An 18,811-nucleotide genomic window follows, 5' to 3' on the forward strand; every position below is an offset into this window, starting at 1 on the left:
ATTGTTAAAAAATGGCTAATGAACTATAAGTCTAGCCTCCAAGCTGGTCTTCTGTAGAAGTACATTCTAACAGCCGTGCTGGCAATCTTAAGAATGATTCTTCTTCTTCCAATGTCTTTATGTAGGTCTCCAGCAGAAGTGTGGCACAGATTAAAGGCTGTGTACCCCACACCTAGATCTGGAATTTGCTTTGTTCCAGGCTGACCTTGATTTAGCTTAGGCCCAGGCAAGGTAGTACAAGCCCAGGAGACTGAGGCAAGTTTTTCATGGCCACTCTGTCATGTCAAGATCCAGGTCAGAAACCTGTGTCTTTGAGCCTCAAGATCTGGATCACAGTTGGGTCCTCCATTTCTTTATTGTAGTTCATTTCACATGAAGTCAAGTTGACAACCAGGAGTAGCCATCACATCCCCAAAGGTCTACACTAGACTGGCTATTTCTCAGCTGTGTTCCCCAAGTTACTACTTAGTGTTTGAGTTTCACCTGGGCTGTTCATGCTCCATCAGTCTGTCTTCAAAGGACACTTCTCTTGGCCACATGCTTCTTGTCCATCCCATCTAATGGAGACCTCCTGCTCTCTCAGCCTCTCTCTCCCTCCCCACCCCCTCTGTCTGTCTGTCTGTCTGTCCATCTGTCTCTTTCTCTCTCTCTTTCACACACACACACCTATGACCCCAGCTGGAGAACCAAAGCCTCACCGACCTCTTTTCTCCCCAGTAATTGACTGTCAGCCACTTTTATTTCACCAATTAGAGAATAAAAACAAGCAAAGTTTACACAACATTATTTGATGTACATGAGAAAGTGCTTGTTCTGGACTGCAACCAGATCTTAGGGGCTAGTATTTAGCATTAGAATACACAGTAGTACCAGACCAACCTCCAGCAAGCCTCCAATCACACATGTTGCTCTGCAGTCATTCTTCTCACGGTGCCCACACTTGACTTACTTCAAGTACCTTTTGTCTTTCTGGCTGATAAATTAGTTTTAACTTTAGTTCAGTTTCACTCATCAGGAAATTCTCTTCTGTGGTGGACAGCAGGGTCCAGATGTCCCCAAGATTCTGAGAACTCTTCAGGCTACATCGCTAACAGATGCCACATTGGTGGCCTATCCTGATGACAGTTACATTCCATTTCATTGTTGATGAGCTTCTGGTTTGGTTTTAGAGCCAGTAGCACCACACCGAGAAGGGAGGAGATAGCAGTTGTGGTCAGATGTGGTTCCATGGCATGGCACTTGACTAATATGCATGAAGCCCTTCAGATAGCTGTTGTCTAGTGTGCAGAAAGCCTTTTTAAAATCCACTAATACAAGCCTGTTCACTTCTTAGAAGAAAATTGTGCTTCTCTGAGGTTTCCCATGGGGTGAAAAGGAAAAGAAGGTAAACACATAATCTTGACCTGTCTTCTTTACAAAATCATTCAACTAGCATCATAAATTCTTAGAGCTGTACAGCTCTTTGACCTAGCACAATTAAAATAGCTAAAGCTTTGGGACTAGAGGACACTGTAGTAAAAAAAATGCCTGCTGTTCTTGCCAAGACTGTTGTTCAGTTCCCAGCACCCAGGTCAGGACTCTCACAACCACCTGTGACTCCAGTTCCAGATGCCCTGACATCTTCTAGCTTGCGTGTGTGTGTGTGTGGGGGGGGGGGGGGGGCGCGCACACACACTTTGAATTGTTTTTAAATCTTAAAAATGATAGCTAAATTTGTTAAGTATGTATTATGGACTAAAATTTTAAAATCTTTTATATGCATGTGCTCACTCATTTAACATAGTAATCCTAGTTATTTGCAGTTTTTGAGATAGTGTCTCATGTAACAGACCTTGAAATTGCTGTATACCAAAGGATAACCTTAAACTCTTTTTTTTTTTTTTCTTTTTTCTTTTTTTCGGAGCTGGGGACTGAACCCAGGGCCTTGCGCTTGCTAGGCAAGCGCTCTACCACTGAGCTAAATCCCCAACCCCAACCTTAAACTCTTAATCCTGCCTTCACCTCCTAAATACTGGGATTATTGGGCTGTACCATCAGCCCCACTGTAAGTAGCCCCATAGTATTTCTACTTGGTTTTTGTAACTGAAGCCTGAGAAAATTGAGTCATAAACACATTGTTAGTCAAATTGTTACAGAACCAATAAAGAGAGTTGTATCTGAAACAACTTTTGTTTGTCTTCCTGGGTGAAACATTTTGTGTTTTCTTTCTCTGCTTGCCTGTCTCCCAAATATTAGGACTGTGGGCATGGGGTGCCCTACTCCCCCATCCTATAGGCCTAATAGAGATTTGAAACAATATGTTTTCACATAGCCATTTTAGTATTAATTTGTTTATGATTTGGGCTTTCCTTGCCCTAGATCATCAAAGTGCACCTTCTCTGCCCTGCTGTCTTAAGTTGCCTATCCTTCCTGTCTCTTCTCATGAATCCATACATGAACTAGAATTTAGGCACTCGAATTCAATGCCCAGCTCCACACCAGAGAGCCAGGCTTCTTACTCATTGTCAGTGGGCTGTCTTACCTTGATCCTCCATTTCATCAGTTACCATAGATTCACAAGTAAACATTTCCTGCCTCTTGTCTCTCAAGCTTTTATATTAGATTATAGTTGAAATTAAGGGGGCTTGACCCTGGTGGTCAGGTCGCAGTGAGTACAGAGTGGCTCTTTCAAGTGACTTTTCTATCCATTCCCTTATTCCACCTAACCTTGCACTTAAGGGATCTGAAATAGAGCTTACCAATTTTTTTTAATATAGGAAAAGTCTGTCTATATAACTAAAACTGTCTTCGGGGTGACTTACTGTGACTTGCTGTCGCAGAGGCTCCTGCACTGTCCCTTGTTCTTGGCTGGAGACCCCCATTTCAGAGTTTCCAGAATCTCTCTGGTTTGGCCCATCACAAAGAACTATTGCTCTGCTGGGTGAATTTCTCCTCCCCTGCTTTCTGTCAGCTGTCTCCTGTCCTCTAATGACATTTCTGTCAGATGTTCTCATGCTTTCTGCAATGGGTGGGCTTTCTTTTCCAATCACATGTTCTTCTTCAACCTCATTGAGCGCCAGATATAAGTGTAACTTGTATTCTCCTGAAGTACTAGTCTCGGAGGCAGTCCTGGAAGCTTATCTAGGTGCTTATTTAATGCTGTAAAGTAGAGGTTTTAGATAAATGTTTGGCAGTGTTTAAAGATTTAAAACTTGCCACCCTCAAACCTCACAAGGCACGTCATTTTCCAATAACAAGAAAATATATTGTTGCCCGCCTGTGTTTATTAATTAAATTCAAGCTAATTTTCTTTTATATATAAAGGAGACTAGTCAAAAATTTTTGGATTATACTAGATAGAACTCGCTAGTTACAGCCATTTAGTTTTGTGTTACTGTACATTGAGTCAATAGTGTTCCCATTATTTGCTTACAACAAAAATAAATGAAAACTAGAGTCATGAAGATCTTAAAAGTACATGGCACATGCCCTCACCTACCCTGGCTGTTAAGGTTAGGTAACTGTTACCTATCTAGCCACCATTTTGTGCTGTTACTAATGTTATAAGGAAACTTTTTTATGTTGTTACAGCTGTTGTTTAGAAACTTTCTCATGCCCAAGTTAGTTGCATATTTTGTTATAGTCTGAGCTCTTGAAAACCAATCACACTAGAATAAGTTGGAACTTACTTAGCCACAATAAGCTTGTATTGGACCTGAACCAACCACCAGGTAGTATTTCCTGCATCTCTGTGTAAGCTTTTATGGATTTTGCCTTTTTAAGCTGCCTCGAAGATGGACCCCAGCATAAGAGAGACATTATTTAGAATAAGACTTCATTTCGAGTAAAGTTTAAGTTCCCAAGACCTCCCTAGGAACTGACATCCTCATTATCAAATTAAGACTTGAATGTTAAGCAAGACAAGTCCCCTGCCACAGTTAAATACCCCAACCAATAGAAGCAAGATAATGTACAACAAAGACATGTTCCTAAGGAAATCCCTTACCCATAAGTTCTGATCGGTGAAATAACCTGGCCCAGATATTTGTGGATCTTGGGCTTAAAAGATCTATAGGATTCTAACTGAGCATCACAGTCAGTTCCCACGTCTGGCCTGCAGCCCTGATCGATCAATCCTAGGAGGAATGCTCAATAAACTATTCCTGTCTGAGCTGTCTGGCTGAGATCAGTGTTCATGTGGTTTGTGAGGCGATGCCTGGACCCCAATACTACCAAGCCCCACAGTGACATCAAGAGTGTGACTTTCTGATGTATCAGGTCATCGGTTCTGCCTCTGTTTATAGATAACCTAGCTGTTTGTTTGTTTGCTCGCTTGCTTGTTTTTCAAGACAAGGTTTCTCTGTGTGGCTCTGCCTTCCGAGTGCTGGTATCTCAAGCATGCACTACCACTGCCCAGCTTGATAATCTAAACTTTTAAAAACTAATGTAACCGGGGTTGGGGATTTAGCTCAGTGGTAGAGCGCTTGCCTAGGAAGTGCAAGGCCCTGGGTTCGGTCCCCAGCTCCGAAAAAAAAAAGAACAAAAAAAAAAAAAAAGTAAAAAACTAATGTAACCAAGTAAATGGCTCTGATCGAGTGAACCAAATGTAAAGCTAAATAAATCTCTTGTAAAAAATTTTACCCTCTTTTATTAAGCCTTTTGATATAAATGGGCATTACTTCCCATTTATAGAGGAAATTGAGCCTTTGAGAAGTCACGTAGCAAAAAGAAAAGAAACTAATGTTTTGAGTACCATATTAAGTAAGCTCTTTACTTGGCATTTTCCTTAATTTGAGTAAATAGATATTTCCTCATAGTAAGCTTGGCGAGGCTACTGGTCCATTGTGTAATTACGTGATTGTGTCTGCAATATGAGTCGCACCTGTTTGCTTCCCTTACCTGTTTTCTTCAACTCTGATTATTTATGTTTTCTTTTTTTTTTTTTTTTTTTTTTGGTTCTTTTTTTCGGAGCTGGGGACCGAACCCAGGGCCTTGCGCTTCCTAGGCAAGCGCTCTACCACTGAGCTAAATCCCCAACTATTTATGTTTTCTTAAGGTTTACTTTTTATTTTATATGTATGTTTCTGTGTCTGCACATTTATACAAATGCATGTGGTGCCCAAGGAAGCCAGAAGAGGGCATTGGATCTCTGAGGGCTGGAGATGCAGATGGTTATGCACGGCCTCATCTAAGTGCAAGGATCCAAATGTGGGTCTCTGGAAAAGGACCCTTGGAGTTTTTATAAAATTAGAATACATTACATCCTGGCTTGGTTTGATTTGCTTGGCTTTTGTTTTGAAGAATCACTTTTCTTAGGCATGAAAATAGTCACAATAATTAGTAATCTGGAACATATTGTTTTTGCTTTTTAGATTCCTGAATTTGATAACTTGTACCTGGATATGAATGGAATTATACATCAATGTTCCCATCCTAACGATGATGATGTTCACTTCAGAATTTCAGATGACAAAATCTTTACTGATATTTTTCACTACTTGGAGGTGTTGTTTCGAATTATTAAACCTAGGAAAGTGTTCTTTATGGCTGTTGACGGTGTGGCTCCTCGAGCAAAAATGAACCAGCAACGTGGGAGGCGTTTTAGGTAAATCATTTAAAACAGTTGACATCTTCTGTTCATACTTGTTTTCTGTTTAAATCCTTAAAGAAGGTGGTATATTTTGTATTTAATATCATTTTTACTAGTCGGGTAATAAGCCAGTAGGTTCGATGACTCAATGCATCTCACAGCTCGTGCTGGATTTCATCTCAGCCACTGTTCTCAGTCACAAGTCTCCAAAGTCACTTTGATAATCTGAGAAGTAGAGATGAGGGCCCCTTGGTGATCTACCTTGGTGTAGTCACTGCAGAGTGGACCAAGAGGTTCTTCTAATGATAGTCACTCAACCAACCTCTACTGACTGATCAGCTCTTAGTCTAGGTTGTGATTTGAGTAAACGTGAGCCCTAAGTGGGCAGTAAGGCAAATGAGATTAGAAGTGATTGGTGGACCTTCTTATGTCTTTATTCCTCACATCTACAACCTATTTATACCTGTGTTCATCATCTTTGTAAAATGCCATCTCCCAGTATGTTGTCATTGTCTTTCCTTACCTTATCTTAACGATCTTTTCTGTATTGCCACTTGATTAAACTTAGCTATTTGTCGTTACTTCCCCTGTAGAGCGTTGTCTTTAAAACCTGGAGTTTTTTTTTTTGTTATATTTTTGTATACTCATATAATTGATGATTAATAAAATATTAAAAATCATCAAATGATATAATTAAATATGGCACACATAATTGACACTTAAAGTTTTTTATCTTGTTTCTGGAATAAATTAGCTATATATTTGTGGTAAAATTATGTGTTTGTGATGATTTGTGTGCTTTTTACTATTTTAATATCCAGCTTCTGTAGTCTTTGCATTAAAAAAGAAAAATCTTAATTCTGTAAATAAAAGCAAGGAATTCCTGGACTTATTTGTTTTTATTATAATTAGTTTTAAAAATTTACCCCGGCATGGTGACACACAATTTTAATCCCAGCACTGAGGAGACAGAGAGAGGTAAGCTAGTCTCTATGAGTTCAAGGCCAGTCTGGTCTACAGATCTAGTTCTAGGACAGCCAAGGATAAAAAGAGAAACCCTGTCTCAAAAAGAAAAAATATTATAATTTTGAACCATAAGGTTGACAGCTTAATATTTTATTTGTAAAAGCTTTTAAATAATGCTTTGTGTAAAAATGTTTATTTTGTAGAAAATGTAAGGTTTTTTTTTTCGTTGACTTTTAAGGTCAGCCAAGGAGGCAGAAGACAAAATTAAAAAGGCAATAGAAAAGGGAGAAACACTTCCTACAGAAGCCAGATTCGATTCCAACTGTATTACGCCAGGTAAATTAACCGAGAGATAGTCTAAAGACATGGCATAGAAATTGAACTTTTTTTCTTATGTGTTTCTAATTTGGGATTGTTTGCCCTTGGGCTTTCACTAACCATATTTCCCCATTTGTGTACTCATCATGTTGGCTGTGAGTGTTTCTGTGAAGACCTGTTGAAGGGTTTTCAGATGTTGATAAGCAGGGATGGAGAGGACTTGGTCAGCTTACATAGAGTCCCTGACCTGGAAGGAACTTAGAGCTTTCAATTTACTGTGGTCAGTTATCAGTATCAAGCTGATTTGTAATTTTGTGATTGATTTATGACTTACCAAACTTTATGGGTTTTAGGATGAGAAACCCATTCTTTTAGTCTATGGAGTTTATTTACTCTTCTACCTCCCTAAGGCACCCAGGATTTCTATGACTTTAAGAAAAATAGGGCCAGTGAGCTGGCTCAGCAGATAAGGGAACTTGCTGCCCAGCCTGATGGCCTGAGTTCAGTTCCCAGGATCTACATGCTGGAAGAGAGAACCAACTCCTGCAAGTTGTCTTCTGACCTCCACCCACACAAATAAATACATAAATGTAAAAAATAATAACTTATTTGTAATATGTTTAACTTAACTTTATGTATAGCACCCTACTTGATACACTTGAGAGGGTTCACTGGCATCTTCATAGTCCTTTATTTTATACAAAAATCTTTTTTTTTTTTTTTGTTCTTTTTTTCGGAGCTGGGACTGAACCCAGGGCCTTGAGCTTCCTAGGTAAGCGCTCTACCACTGAGCTAAATCCCCAGCCCCTATACAAAAATCTTAAGTGTAACCTTTTAAATTCCGTACAAACTAGTACTTTTTTTATTTCTAAGTGGCTTAGATACACATTGCTTAATTTAATAACCATTTTTCCCTGGATATAATTTAAGGTAGCCTTTAACAGCTGATCATCTGACATTTTCTATGGATTAAAAATAAACTAAAAATAATTTTTCATGTTAAGAATAGTAGTTATTGAGCTACAGAGGTGGCTCTGGTTAAAAACAAGCTCTTGCAGAGAACCTGGGTTCGATTTCTAACACTCACATAGTGTAACTCCAGTTCTAGAGAATCACGTGCCTTCTTTTTGCCTCGAAGAGCTCTACATGCACAGGGTACACATACATATGTGTAGGCAAAATATTATATACATAAAGTAAATGTTTTAAAATCTAGAGCATAGCAGTTATTGGTTATAGCTCAGATCAGAATGCTTGTCATACAAACATGAGTTCCATCCCCAGCACCCGTATAAGAAACTTAGTGTGGTGGTGCACACTTGTAGTCTTCGTGCTGGGGAGATGAATCGGAAGGATCCCTGGGGCTCACTAGTCAACATGGTTTGCCTATTTATTGAGTCCCAGGTTCCAAGGACAATCTGTGTCTCTAGAGACAAGGTGACTGTGCATGGTAGCTTTAATTCTAGTACTTGGGAGGCAGAGGTAAGAGGATCTCTGTGAGTTTAAGATCAGCCTGATCTACATAACAAGTTCCAGGGAGCCAGAGATACTTAGAAACCCTACCAAAAGATAAGAAGAGGAAGGAAAAGGAGAGGGAGGGAAAGGAGAAAAGGGAGGGAAAGGAGGAAGAGGATGTGGAAGAGGAGGAGGAGGAGGAGGAGGAAGAGGAAGAACAACAACAAAGGTGGACTGTATTTGAGGAAGAACCAAACACAGGTTATCCTTTGGGCTCCACATAAACACCTGCTTCTACACGAACTTGTATATACATATACAAGTATTTGCTGGAGTGGAATATAGAACTTGTATATACATATACAAGCATTTGCTGGAGTGGGATATAGAACTTGTATATACATATACAAGCATTTGCTGGAGTGGGATATAGAACTTGTATATACATATACAAGCATTTGCTGGAGTGGAATATAGAACTTGTATATACATATACAAGCATTTGCTGGAGTGGAATATAGAACTTGTATATACATATACAAGCATTTGCTGGAGTGGGATATAGAACTTGTATATACATAACAAGCATTTGCTGGAGTGGGATATAGAACTTGTATATACATAACAAGCATTTGCTGGAGTGGAATATAGAACTTGTATATACATATACAAGTATTTGCTGGAGTGGAATATAGTTTTAATTGGCAGAGCCTATGCTTTGTGTGCATAAGATCATAGGTTCAATCCCTAGCATAGTATAAATCAGGCTTGATTGTACATGCCTGTAATTCCGGGACTTGGGAAGTTTAGGGTTATCCTTGGCTCATAGTGAAAGCAAGACTAATCTGGACTACAGACCCTGTCTTAAAAATGAAACCAATATTAGTTATTAATAATATACATGAACAATAATAGTTAATATTGGCAATCTGGTTAAAACTACATGTCTTATAAAATTCTTCAAGATCTAAAAAAAAAAAAACAATTCAGTGGTTAAAATCATTTGCCACATAAGCTGAACTGAGTTCAAAGTCCAGAACTCCATGGGCAGTGAACAGAATGAAGTAGCAAAACCTGTCCTAGCCTCCACATATGTGCTGTGGCATGCAAATGCTTACTTTCACATATTACCCATCATATACTGACACAATAATAATAAGTAAAATTAGTATATGCTTAGCAATCCAGAAGAAATGTGGAAAGTTGGAGTTTATTAGTGCTCAAATTGCTCTTAGGTAAATACTTAAAGCACGGTCGATAGATGGTGTAAAATTCATGACTTTACCTCTGTGAACTGACTAGTGACATTTGAATTATTGGAGGATAAGCAAGAGAACTTTGGGCTTTGAAGATTACTGAGTTTATGTTGTTACTGAGAACTTAACTGTTTTTGTTATTTTTATCTTTCTCAGATTAACCTTTTAAAACTTTTTACTTATAGGGACTGAATTCATGGCCAGGTTGCATGAACATCTGAAGTATTTTGTAAATATGAAAATTTCCACAGACAAATCATGGCAAGGTGTTACCATCTACTTCTCAGGCCATGAGGTTATCATCCTTTTTTATCTAAAGAATTTTTTCAAGTTTGTTTAATACTTTGAAGCATAGCATATTACCATCTTCTTTTCTGAAATGTTATGTCTAGACTCCTGGAGAAGGAGAGCATAAAATCATGGAATTTATCAGATCCGAGAAAGCAAAGCCAGATCATGATCCAAACACCAGACATTGTCTTTATGGCTTAGATGCTGACTTGGTAGGTATAACACTTACTGCTGTTATAAGTTTGTGTCATTGAGCTAAATACTGAAGAGAGACTTTTAATGCAGACATTTGATTGGCTGTAGCAATGGATACAAAGGCAGTGATTGCTACTTTTGCCATTATCTAAGTTCTAAAAGAATTGGGAAAAAAGCTTTGTTTGTCATAGAGTATGAATGACTGATCTTGGTCTAGTCTACAGAGCTGGGTGATCCTAGTTCTATGAAAATGCTGCTGAGAGCAAATGCTGTTACCGAGGTCATGAATACCTTCTATCCTAACTCAGGTCCACGAATTATATGAGCCTTTTCCCTGCATGTGTGAGTACAAAATGTGTGCCTGGTGCCTGGACCAGGGGGCATCAGATGCCGAGGAACTGAAATTAGGGATGGTTATGAGCTGCCCTGTGGGTGCTTGGAACTGAACCTGGGCCCTCTTCAAGAGCAGTAAGTTCTCATTAACTGCTAAGCCATCTCCAGCCCCCTCTCAGAGAAGTTTTCATATTAACTAAAAACTAAACAAGCAAGCTACTGTGATGGCCTTCCTTGTACTCTTAAGTTTTCCTAAGGGTTTTGTTTTGGTTTTTGTTTTTTGGTTTTTTTGGGGGGGGGGTTGGTTTGGGGAGGGGATTGTTTAGGGGTTTGGGGTTTGGTTTTGGATTGGTTTGGTTTTTGGGTTTCTTTTGAGACAGTGTGTCTCTGTGTAGGTAGCCCTGACTATCCTGGAACTCACTCTGTAGACCATATTGTCCTCCAACTTAGAGATCCGCCTGCCACTGCCTCCAAGTTCTGGGATTAAAGGCACGCACCCCCTTGTCTAGCAAGTTTTCTTAAATAGTAATTTTTTAAAACTTAATGTACTCATCAGCCTCCTTACTATCAAGCTAGTTTATTGAAGCAAATCCCATACCCTGTTCTATCTTAAAACATTCATGTTTTCATAATGATTTTAAGGCACCCAGCCACACAGCTATTATCACACATGTAACAATAATTGTTTAACATGTAAATAACCACATCTCCTGACTGCCTCGTGTTTCATATTGTTTTGTTGTCTGAATAAGAATTTAAAGAAAGTAAATTATGTTTTGCTGTTGGCTTGCGTGTTTGAGTAGACTCTTGGATTCTTTTGAGGGAGAAGGATATATAAGGAATTTAAAGTGCTCCTTTCCATTTAGGAATAAATGTTCATATTAACATTATCTTGACCTCTAAGCATCTCGCATGGAAAGATCAATGCTCCTAATTTCTACTCATAAGAAGTAGGACTATGTGAAAATCCTTGGGCAGTTTTGTGCTTTAGGGGAGGAGTGGAGGACTTGGTGTCAACTACGAAGTGTGTAGGCTCCAGTGTGCACTTAGTATCCTTACCTAGTCAATAAATACCTGCCATTGGGACAACTGCTTTTGATCTTCACATTTTGACTTTTAAATTATTCCATGCATAGAAATGTCATTAAATTGCTTTTGTAAACTTTCTGCTATGAACAAAGGTAGAATAGCAGTATTTTGTGATTATTTTTTGACAGATCATGCTTGGATTAACAAGTCACGAGGCACATTTTTCTCTCTTAAGAGAAGAAGTTCGGTTTGGTGGAAAAAAAACACAAAGGTAAATTAGATGTTGGGAGAACGGAAAGGCAGCCTGGCTGTAATCCCTTAGCAGACTGCAAGGGTTTCTGTAACCCAGAGGGGCCTGCTTTGACGTCGTCCAGTGTATCTGTCTTCTACTGTCTCTGTTGTTAGTGTCTGGAGTATCCAAGAAAACACTGCCAGATCTAATGTCAGAAAAATTACCCCTATTTTTTATTCTGAAGGTTTTGTAGAGGGGTTTGTTTTAGTTTCTTCGATGAAGAGATTTGGTTATTTTGGCAGGACTGGGCTGGAGCCCAGTGGCGAGCATTCAGCTGCTGAGCCACACTTTCCTTTGAGTTTTGTACTCTTAACTTACATAGTTAATCCAGTTGTAGTCTCTGTTTGTTGAAACTCAGTTTTTCTATCCCTGCTTGTTGAGAAAACTGCTCTTGGGCTGAAGAGATGGCTCAGTGGTTAAGAACACTGACTGCTCTTCCAGAGGTCCTGAGTTCAAATCCCAGCAACCACATGGTGGCTCACAACCATCTGTAATGGGATCTGATGCCCTTTTCTGGTGTGTCTGAAGATAGCTACAATGTACTTATATAGAATAAATAAATACATCTTTAAAATAAAAGAAAAAAAAAAGGAAAACTGCTCTTTCCCTATGGAGAATATTAGTTCCTTGTTGAGAATTATTTGCTTGTGTATACAAAGTTTTATCTCTTATGTTTTCTGTTTTATTTTTGTATCATCACTGGGATATTCATACAGATTATACAGTAGTTAACATTGAAATAGTTAACATTGAAATCAAGAAGAATGAAACCCCAACTTTCTTCTTTTTCAAGATTGTTTTGCTTATTTGGGTCTCGTGAAAACATGAGGTTGGGGGGTGCATTTTCCTGGTTCTTGTGAAAAACATCATTGGGATTTTGACAGGGGTAGCTTTACGAAAGATTTAAGGAATCTGTAGGTCTTTTAAAATTTCTTGATGTTGTAGTCTTCTAATTCATTAGCACATGTTTTGTGTCTTTTAATTTCTTTGTTTTGTAGTTTCCTTGGTATAGCTCTTAGGTTAAGTTTATTCCAAAGTATTTAACTATTCTGGGTGTCATTTGTATATGGAATCATGCTTTTCAGATTATTTTATTTTATGTGCATGAGTATTTTGCTTGCCTATATGTATATGCACCATATGCATGTGTGGTGTCACCAAGGCCAGAAGAGGATGTCAGAACTCATAACTAGAGTTACAGATGGTTGTGAACTGCTGTGTGGGTCTGGGAGCTGAACCCAGGTCCTCTGGAAGAACAGCCAGTGCTCTTACTTCCGAGCCATCTCTCCAGCCCCTAGAATAAGTTTAACTTTCTCTTGCTTTGTCATTTGACGGTATACAGAAATACTGCCTATCTTGTTCCCTGTAGATAAGCTATTTGTGTATTATCACTAATGTTTCTATGTAAACTATGGAGTTTTCTGTATGTAGAATACACCATCTGAAAACAGATGAAGTTGTATTTATCCCTTTCCAATTTTAATTCCATTTCTTTATCTTTCCTGCCTCATTGTCCTGGCTAGGAGTTAAAGAACAGTGTTGAATAGCTATGGTGTGTTGATAGCTGTGGTAAAGTAGGTATCCTTGTCTTATTCCTGGTCTTAGGTGTAATTTTTTCACTCTATAATGTTAATTGTGTGTTTTCATAAATGTCCTTTGTCATATTAAGGAAATTCTCACTATAACTTTTTTTTCTCTTTTTTAGACTATGTTTTACATTGTGTGTGTGTGAGTGTGTGTGTGAGTGTGTGTGTGTGTGTGTGTGTGTGTGTGTGTGTGTGTGTGTGTGTGTATGAGAGAGAGAGAGAGAGAGAGAGAGAGGGAGGAGAGAGAGAAAGAGAGAGAGAGAGACAGACAGACAGACTATGAGAATGAGAACAAATGTGTGGTGCACACATGCAGTTCTGTGGCATGTGTAGAGGTGAGGACAGCCTGCAGTAGGCACTCCCCTTCCACCATGTGGGCTCTGGAGATCACACTCATGCCATCAGACCTAAAGGCAAGCATCCTTGCCCACTGAGCCTCTTGTTAGCCCATTCTCTCTAATTTTGACACTGTTTCTTTCTATAGGCCAGGCTTGCCTAGAACATGCTCTTTATGTAGACCAGGATGGCCTCAAACTCATTATCCTTATTCCTCTGCTTCCTGAGTACTTGCATTTCAGGTGTTATCATGGCAGAGTATTTAATATTGTTAAATGCTTTTCTGAAAAATGATTGTGGAAAATTTCCCCCTTCATTCTACTCATGTGCTATATGATGTTGATTTTCTTATGTTGAACTGTTCTCACATTCTTGTCATAAATCTTGCTTATATCTGATCTAATTAGATATAATACTGTCTCCTAATATTCTTCTTTATAGCTAAATTTGGAGTATAAGCCAATATAGAGTCCTGTGCAATGCGGGAGATAAACTATATTTGAAAGTGCGCACGCATACACACACCCTCACTTCCCACAATGACCAGCTAGTTTCTTATATGTATTCTATATTTTTTTTAAATGATGAATCGTGGGTCTGTCCACCAAACTTATAATGTAAGCCTATTACTTTATCATGTTGCATCCATTAGGATAGCATTCTCTATAATTATATATAAATTACTGCCTTAAAGATAAGAATTATCTGTTAGTGATAATTTTTACTTAACCATTGCTACATTTTTGAAGTTGGACAACTCTGTTTTGATCACTTGATTAATTACAGGGTATGTGCACCAGAAGAAACGACGTTTCACCTCCTACACTTGTCTTTAATGAGAGAGTATATTGATTATGAATTTTCAGCATTAAAAGTAAGTGTTCATACAGCCATGGACTATTATTTTGCACATAGAAATTTCTATAGACCTTCACTTAGTTCTCCATTTTGTTATAGGAAAAGATCACATTTAAATATGATATTGAAAAAATTATAGATGATTGGATTTTGATGGGATTTCTTGTTGGCAATGATTTTATCCCTCATCTACCTCATTTACATATTAATCATGATGCACTGCCTCTTCTTTATGGAACATATATTGCTATCCTGCCAGAACTTGGAGGTAAGACCTCTTTACTGGTAATTTTGTACCCTCTGTTTATTAGATTACTGTATGTGTGATTGTATTAGGAAAATATTGTGTGTTTCTTTTAGTCTTAAGTGGTAGGCCCTGAGATTGTCATTTTCAGTGGTTGCTAAAGAAACTGACTACAGGTAAACAACCTCACTCATTAGATAGCTAGCCTCACCTTTAACTCCTTAAGAAAACCACAGCTTCACTGGTTTCACTTCACTCATTCATAATTCATTAGAGAAATCTGGTTGTTTTAAATTTACATGAAGTATTTAATATAAACCAAAACAATAAAAATGGGAAATTGGCAAAAAAAATTCTCTAAGTTACAGGAAATTATTCCTTTGCTTTTTTCTTCTTGAGGTGAAGTTTTACTATGTCTTCCTGGGCTGGCCTCAAACTCAAAATCCTCCTGCCATAGCTTCCCAAAGGATAGGAGACAGGTGTGTGCACTCAGCCAGCTGTACCTTTTCTTATATGAATATGTCAAGTGGAGTAATCAGACTCTAATACATATGGCATTGGTAATGGTTGGAAATGTGGAAGCCTTATTATTATATAACATGAATTAACAATATTTTACTTCAGTGCCTAAAATGCAGTAATATAAAGGTTATAGAAACTAAAGCTGGTTTAGAGATAGCAAAGCAGTTAGAGGGTTTTCTTCAGTAGAGGAATTATTCAGCAGTTTGCAGAAAGAATTTTATAGAACTGTTTAGAAAATGTCAGTTTATACTACAAGTTTTGATTTGGTTCATTTTAGGTTATATTAATGAAAGTGGACATCTCAACTTACCTCGATTTGAGAGATACCTTGTGAAGCTGTCAGACGTAAGTAACTGCAACGTTTCCTTCCTATTTAGGGTCGCTGTAAATGGTCATTAATTATTTAGTTAATACCAGAAAAAGACGGTTTCGTAGTGTTGTTCTGTTTGTTCATTCTGTATCATTTTACTTGAGCTATTTTATTATTATTACTTATATTCAGTTTCCAGATTTAGTGAGATTATATGTGTGTAAACAAACATTCATTTTTCTATAACACAGAAATAGTTTCTGTTAGAAATTTAGTTTTTATTCTTTTAGTCATATGTAAATCATTTTTAAATTGGTTTTTGTTCAGTTTGATCGAGAACACTTCAGCGAAGTTTTTGTGGACCTCAAGTGGTTTGAAAGCAAAGTTGGTAACAAGTATCTCAATGAAGCAGCAGGTGCGGCAGCAGAAGAAGCAAAGAGCTGCAAGGACAAGAGAAAAGCAAAGGTCGTCAGGCTCTAGGGGTCTTTCTCTTTTTTTCTTTTACCTTTTTTTTTTTTAAACTGTAACAGTAAAACTACTATTCCTTGTTTCTCATTTTCCTTATGAGGGGGCTTGTTTCATTTTCATTTCTTCTCCATGAACATCTAAAATTATTTTGGCTTCTGTCTCTGTGTTTCTCTCATATCACAAATACATACTTAAGGGAAAAATTAAGTTTTTATTTTCACCTCTAAGGAATAGTGATATTTTTCCTCTATTAAGAAGCCAATAGGGGGGGTTGGGGATTTAGCTCAGTGGTAGAGAGCTTGCCTAGCAAGCTCAAGGCCCTGGGTTCAGTCCCCAGCTCCGAAAAAAAGAAAAAAGAAAAAAAAAAAAGAGAAAAAAAAAAGAAGCCAATAGGGGTTGGGGATTTAGCTCAGTGGTAGAGCGCTTGCCTAGCAACCACAAGGCCCTGGGTTCGGTCCCCAGCTCCGAAAAAAAGAAAAAAAAAAAAAAAGAAGAAGAAGAAGAAGCCAATAAATAGGTCTAGAGAAATAGCTCAAAAGTCACGAGCAGTTACAGAGGATCCAGGTTCAGTTCCCAGTCCCCACATGGCAACTTACAATAACTCCGACTTCAGGGGATCTGCCACCCTCTTCTGGCCTCTGTGCATACCGGGAATGCATGCTGTGTACATACAAACACTTCAGACAAACACTTGTATACATATAAGATAAAAAACTTGTTTTAAAGAAGTGAATAAGTTAACTTTTAGAATAAATTATTTAAGTTGTGTCATTTGAAAACAGCAGAGCACTGAGTTTATATTTGTTTGGAGCCTTAGGAGTTTTCTTATTTGTTTGTTTGCTTGTTTATTCAAGTCCAGGTCTCATGTAGCCCTGGCTGGCCTTGTACTCCTGATCCCTTCTGAGACCTCTAGGCCAGCAGGGAACTGAGGCTTGGGTATCTTGACCTTTAGGGCAGGCCTGGACTACACAGTAAGGCTATCTCAAATAGAAAGAAAGGAAAAGAAAAGAAAAAACTTGAAAGGGAACCTGGATTCACAAAACCTACATGTTAATAACTCCTATCTCCTCTACCTTAGGTCAGTCTTTAACCTTCTCCAGTCTTCCAGGAATGTATACCAGAGATACATGCAGCTAGGACCCATGAGCATAAAGTTCATAGAGGCCAGAGTTACACGAAGAAAAGCTTATGAGTGTCAGTAGCTAGGCATTCAAAAGCAAGAGAGAAAGGGTTAAGATCATAAAATATATATAGAAAAAGTGGGGCAGAAAATGAATATAGATATAGTAGGTTGGAACGACAAAAGTCTTGAGAATGAGAAGATTATTTTAAAGTAAGCTGCTACAGTGTATTCTTTAAAGGTCATTTCAGGGCTGGAGAGATGTCTCAGCAGTTGAGAGCACTGACTGCTCTTCCAAAGGTTCTGAGTTCAATTCCCAGTAACCACATGGTGACTCACAACCATCTGTAATGGAACCCAGGTGCCTCTTCTGATGTGACTGAAGACAACTACAGTGTACTCATATACATAAAATAAATAAATCTTTTAAAAAAGGGTTGGGGATTTAGCTCAGTGGTAGAGCGCTTGCCTAGGAAGCGCAAGGCCCTGGGTTCGGTCCCCAGCTCTGAAAAAAAGAACCAAAAAAAAAAAGATCATTTCAGTTGTAGTTAGTATTTTTCTAATCTCCCTTTTATACATCTGACTCAGACATATATCTTAGTGTTCATCTTATGATGATTTAAAATTTTTTATAGGGCCAGGAAAATTCTTTAAGTTGGGCTGCATTAGACAAAAGAGAAGGTGAAGGAGTAGCTTCTAGAGGTGAGTACAAGCTTTTGTTTAGTGTATTGCATTGGCGTGGTCATTGTCTGCCTTCCTTCATTAGTGCTAACCCAGCAGTGGTGAACCGAATCCATCCCTACAGTAGTCTCTCGGCATCAGCTTTGATATGCATGCATCACAGCACAAACACTATTCATGATTATCAGTCACATCTTTCTGGTTTTTCTCACAGATAATTTTGAAGATGAGACTGAAGATGATGATCTGTTTGAAACTGAATTTAGACAATATAAAAGAACATACTACATGACGAAGATGGGGGTCGATGTAGTATCTGAGTATGCTTTTGATGACTTTTATTTTGAAGTTCTTCAGAAAACAACATGATTTTGATGTAGTGTGAGATTTATTGGTTTCATAAATTCAAAGTCCATTTCCTGATAGTAATTCTGGCATGTGTTCTATCACTATGATAAAATTACTGAAAAGATGAGCTACAGAGATAACTTAGTGGGTAGCATTTGCCACACTACCTGAGGACCACGTTCTCATCCCTAGCAGCTGTGTAAATGCCCAGCTCAGCTCCATAGCAAGATCTTGTCTTCAAAAGGGAGGCTCTAAACTTCTGACTCATCATCTCTCCTCTCCTCAACTCCAGAATCTGCACCACTGTTAAATGGTGATTGCAGAAAGTCACCAACAACTCAGGAAGATGCTGATAGCCTTTTAAATTGGGTAAACAAAGACTAACTTTGGGGTGGTCGTGTGTGGCTAGTCTGAGCTATTTGGGAAGCTAAAGCCACAGGGCAAGATAGCACAGCATCATCTTAGCAGTGACTGTAAAGCAGCATACGGAAACAGCTAGCAATTGCTAGTGGGGGATAAGAATGGTTTTCTTCATTATTCAGCTTTCTAGCAATCAGGAAATATTGTTCAAAAGAAGAAGGTAATATATTCATATTTTAAAGCATACCTAAGAGAACCAACTCTTGAAAGTTAT

At 38.3% G+C, this 18,811-nt stretch overlaps 1 protein-coding gene across 12 annotated transcripts in view; it reads left to right on the forward strand.

Annotated features, from left to right (window-relative positions):
• Positions 1-18,811, forward strand: part of Xrn1 (5'-3' exoribonuclease 1) — a 108,694-nt gene that overhangs the window by 4,006 nt on the left and 85,877 nt on the right. For all 12 annotated transcript variants that reach the window (XR_015626490.1, XR_015626489.1, NM_001305240.1 and 9 more), the window contains 11 exon segments: positions 5,352-5,584; positions 6,774-6,871; positions 9,750-9,859; positions 9,957-10,067; positions 11,601-11,683; positions 14,413-14,500; positions 14,584-14,752; positions 15,528-15,595; positions 15,888-16,025; positions 17,784-17,850; positions 18,044-18,149. Coding sequence is in view for 10 of the 12 variants with exons in the window: in NM_001305240.1 (NP_001292169.1) it covers positions 5,352-5,584; positions 6,774-6,871; positions 9,750-9,859; positions 9,957-10,067; positions 11,601-11,683; positions 14,413-14,500; positions 14,584-14,752; positions 15,528-15,595; positions 15,888-16,025; positions 17,784-17,850; positions 18,044-18,149 (1,271 nt within the window). In the remaining 2 variants the exon portion in view is untranslated.

This window comes from Rattus norvegicus, chromosome 8 (assembly GCF_021556685.1).
Source record: "Rattus norvegicus strain SHRSP/BbbUtx chromosome 8, alternate assembly SHRSP_T2T, whole genome shotgun sequence".
NCBI lineage: Eukaryota > Metazoa > Chordata > Mammalia > Rodentia > Muridae > Rattus > Rattus norvegicus.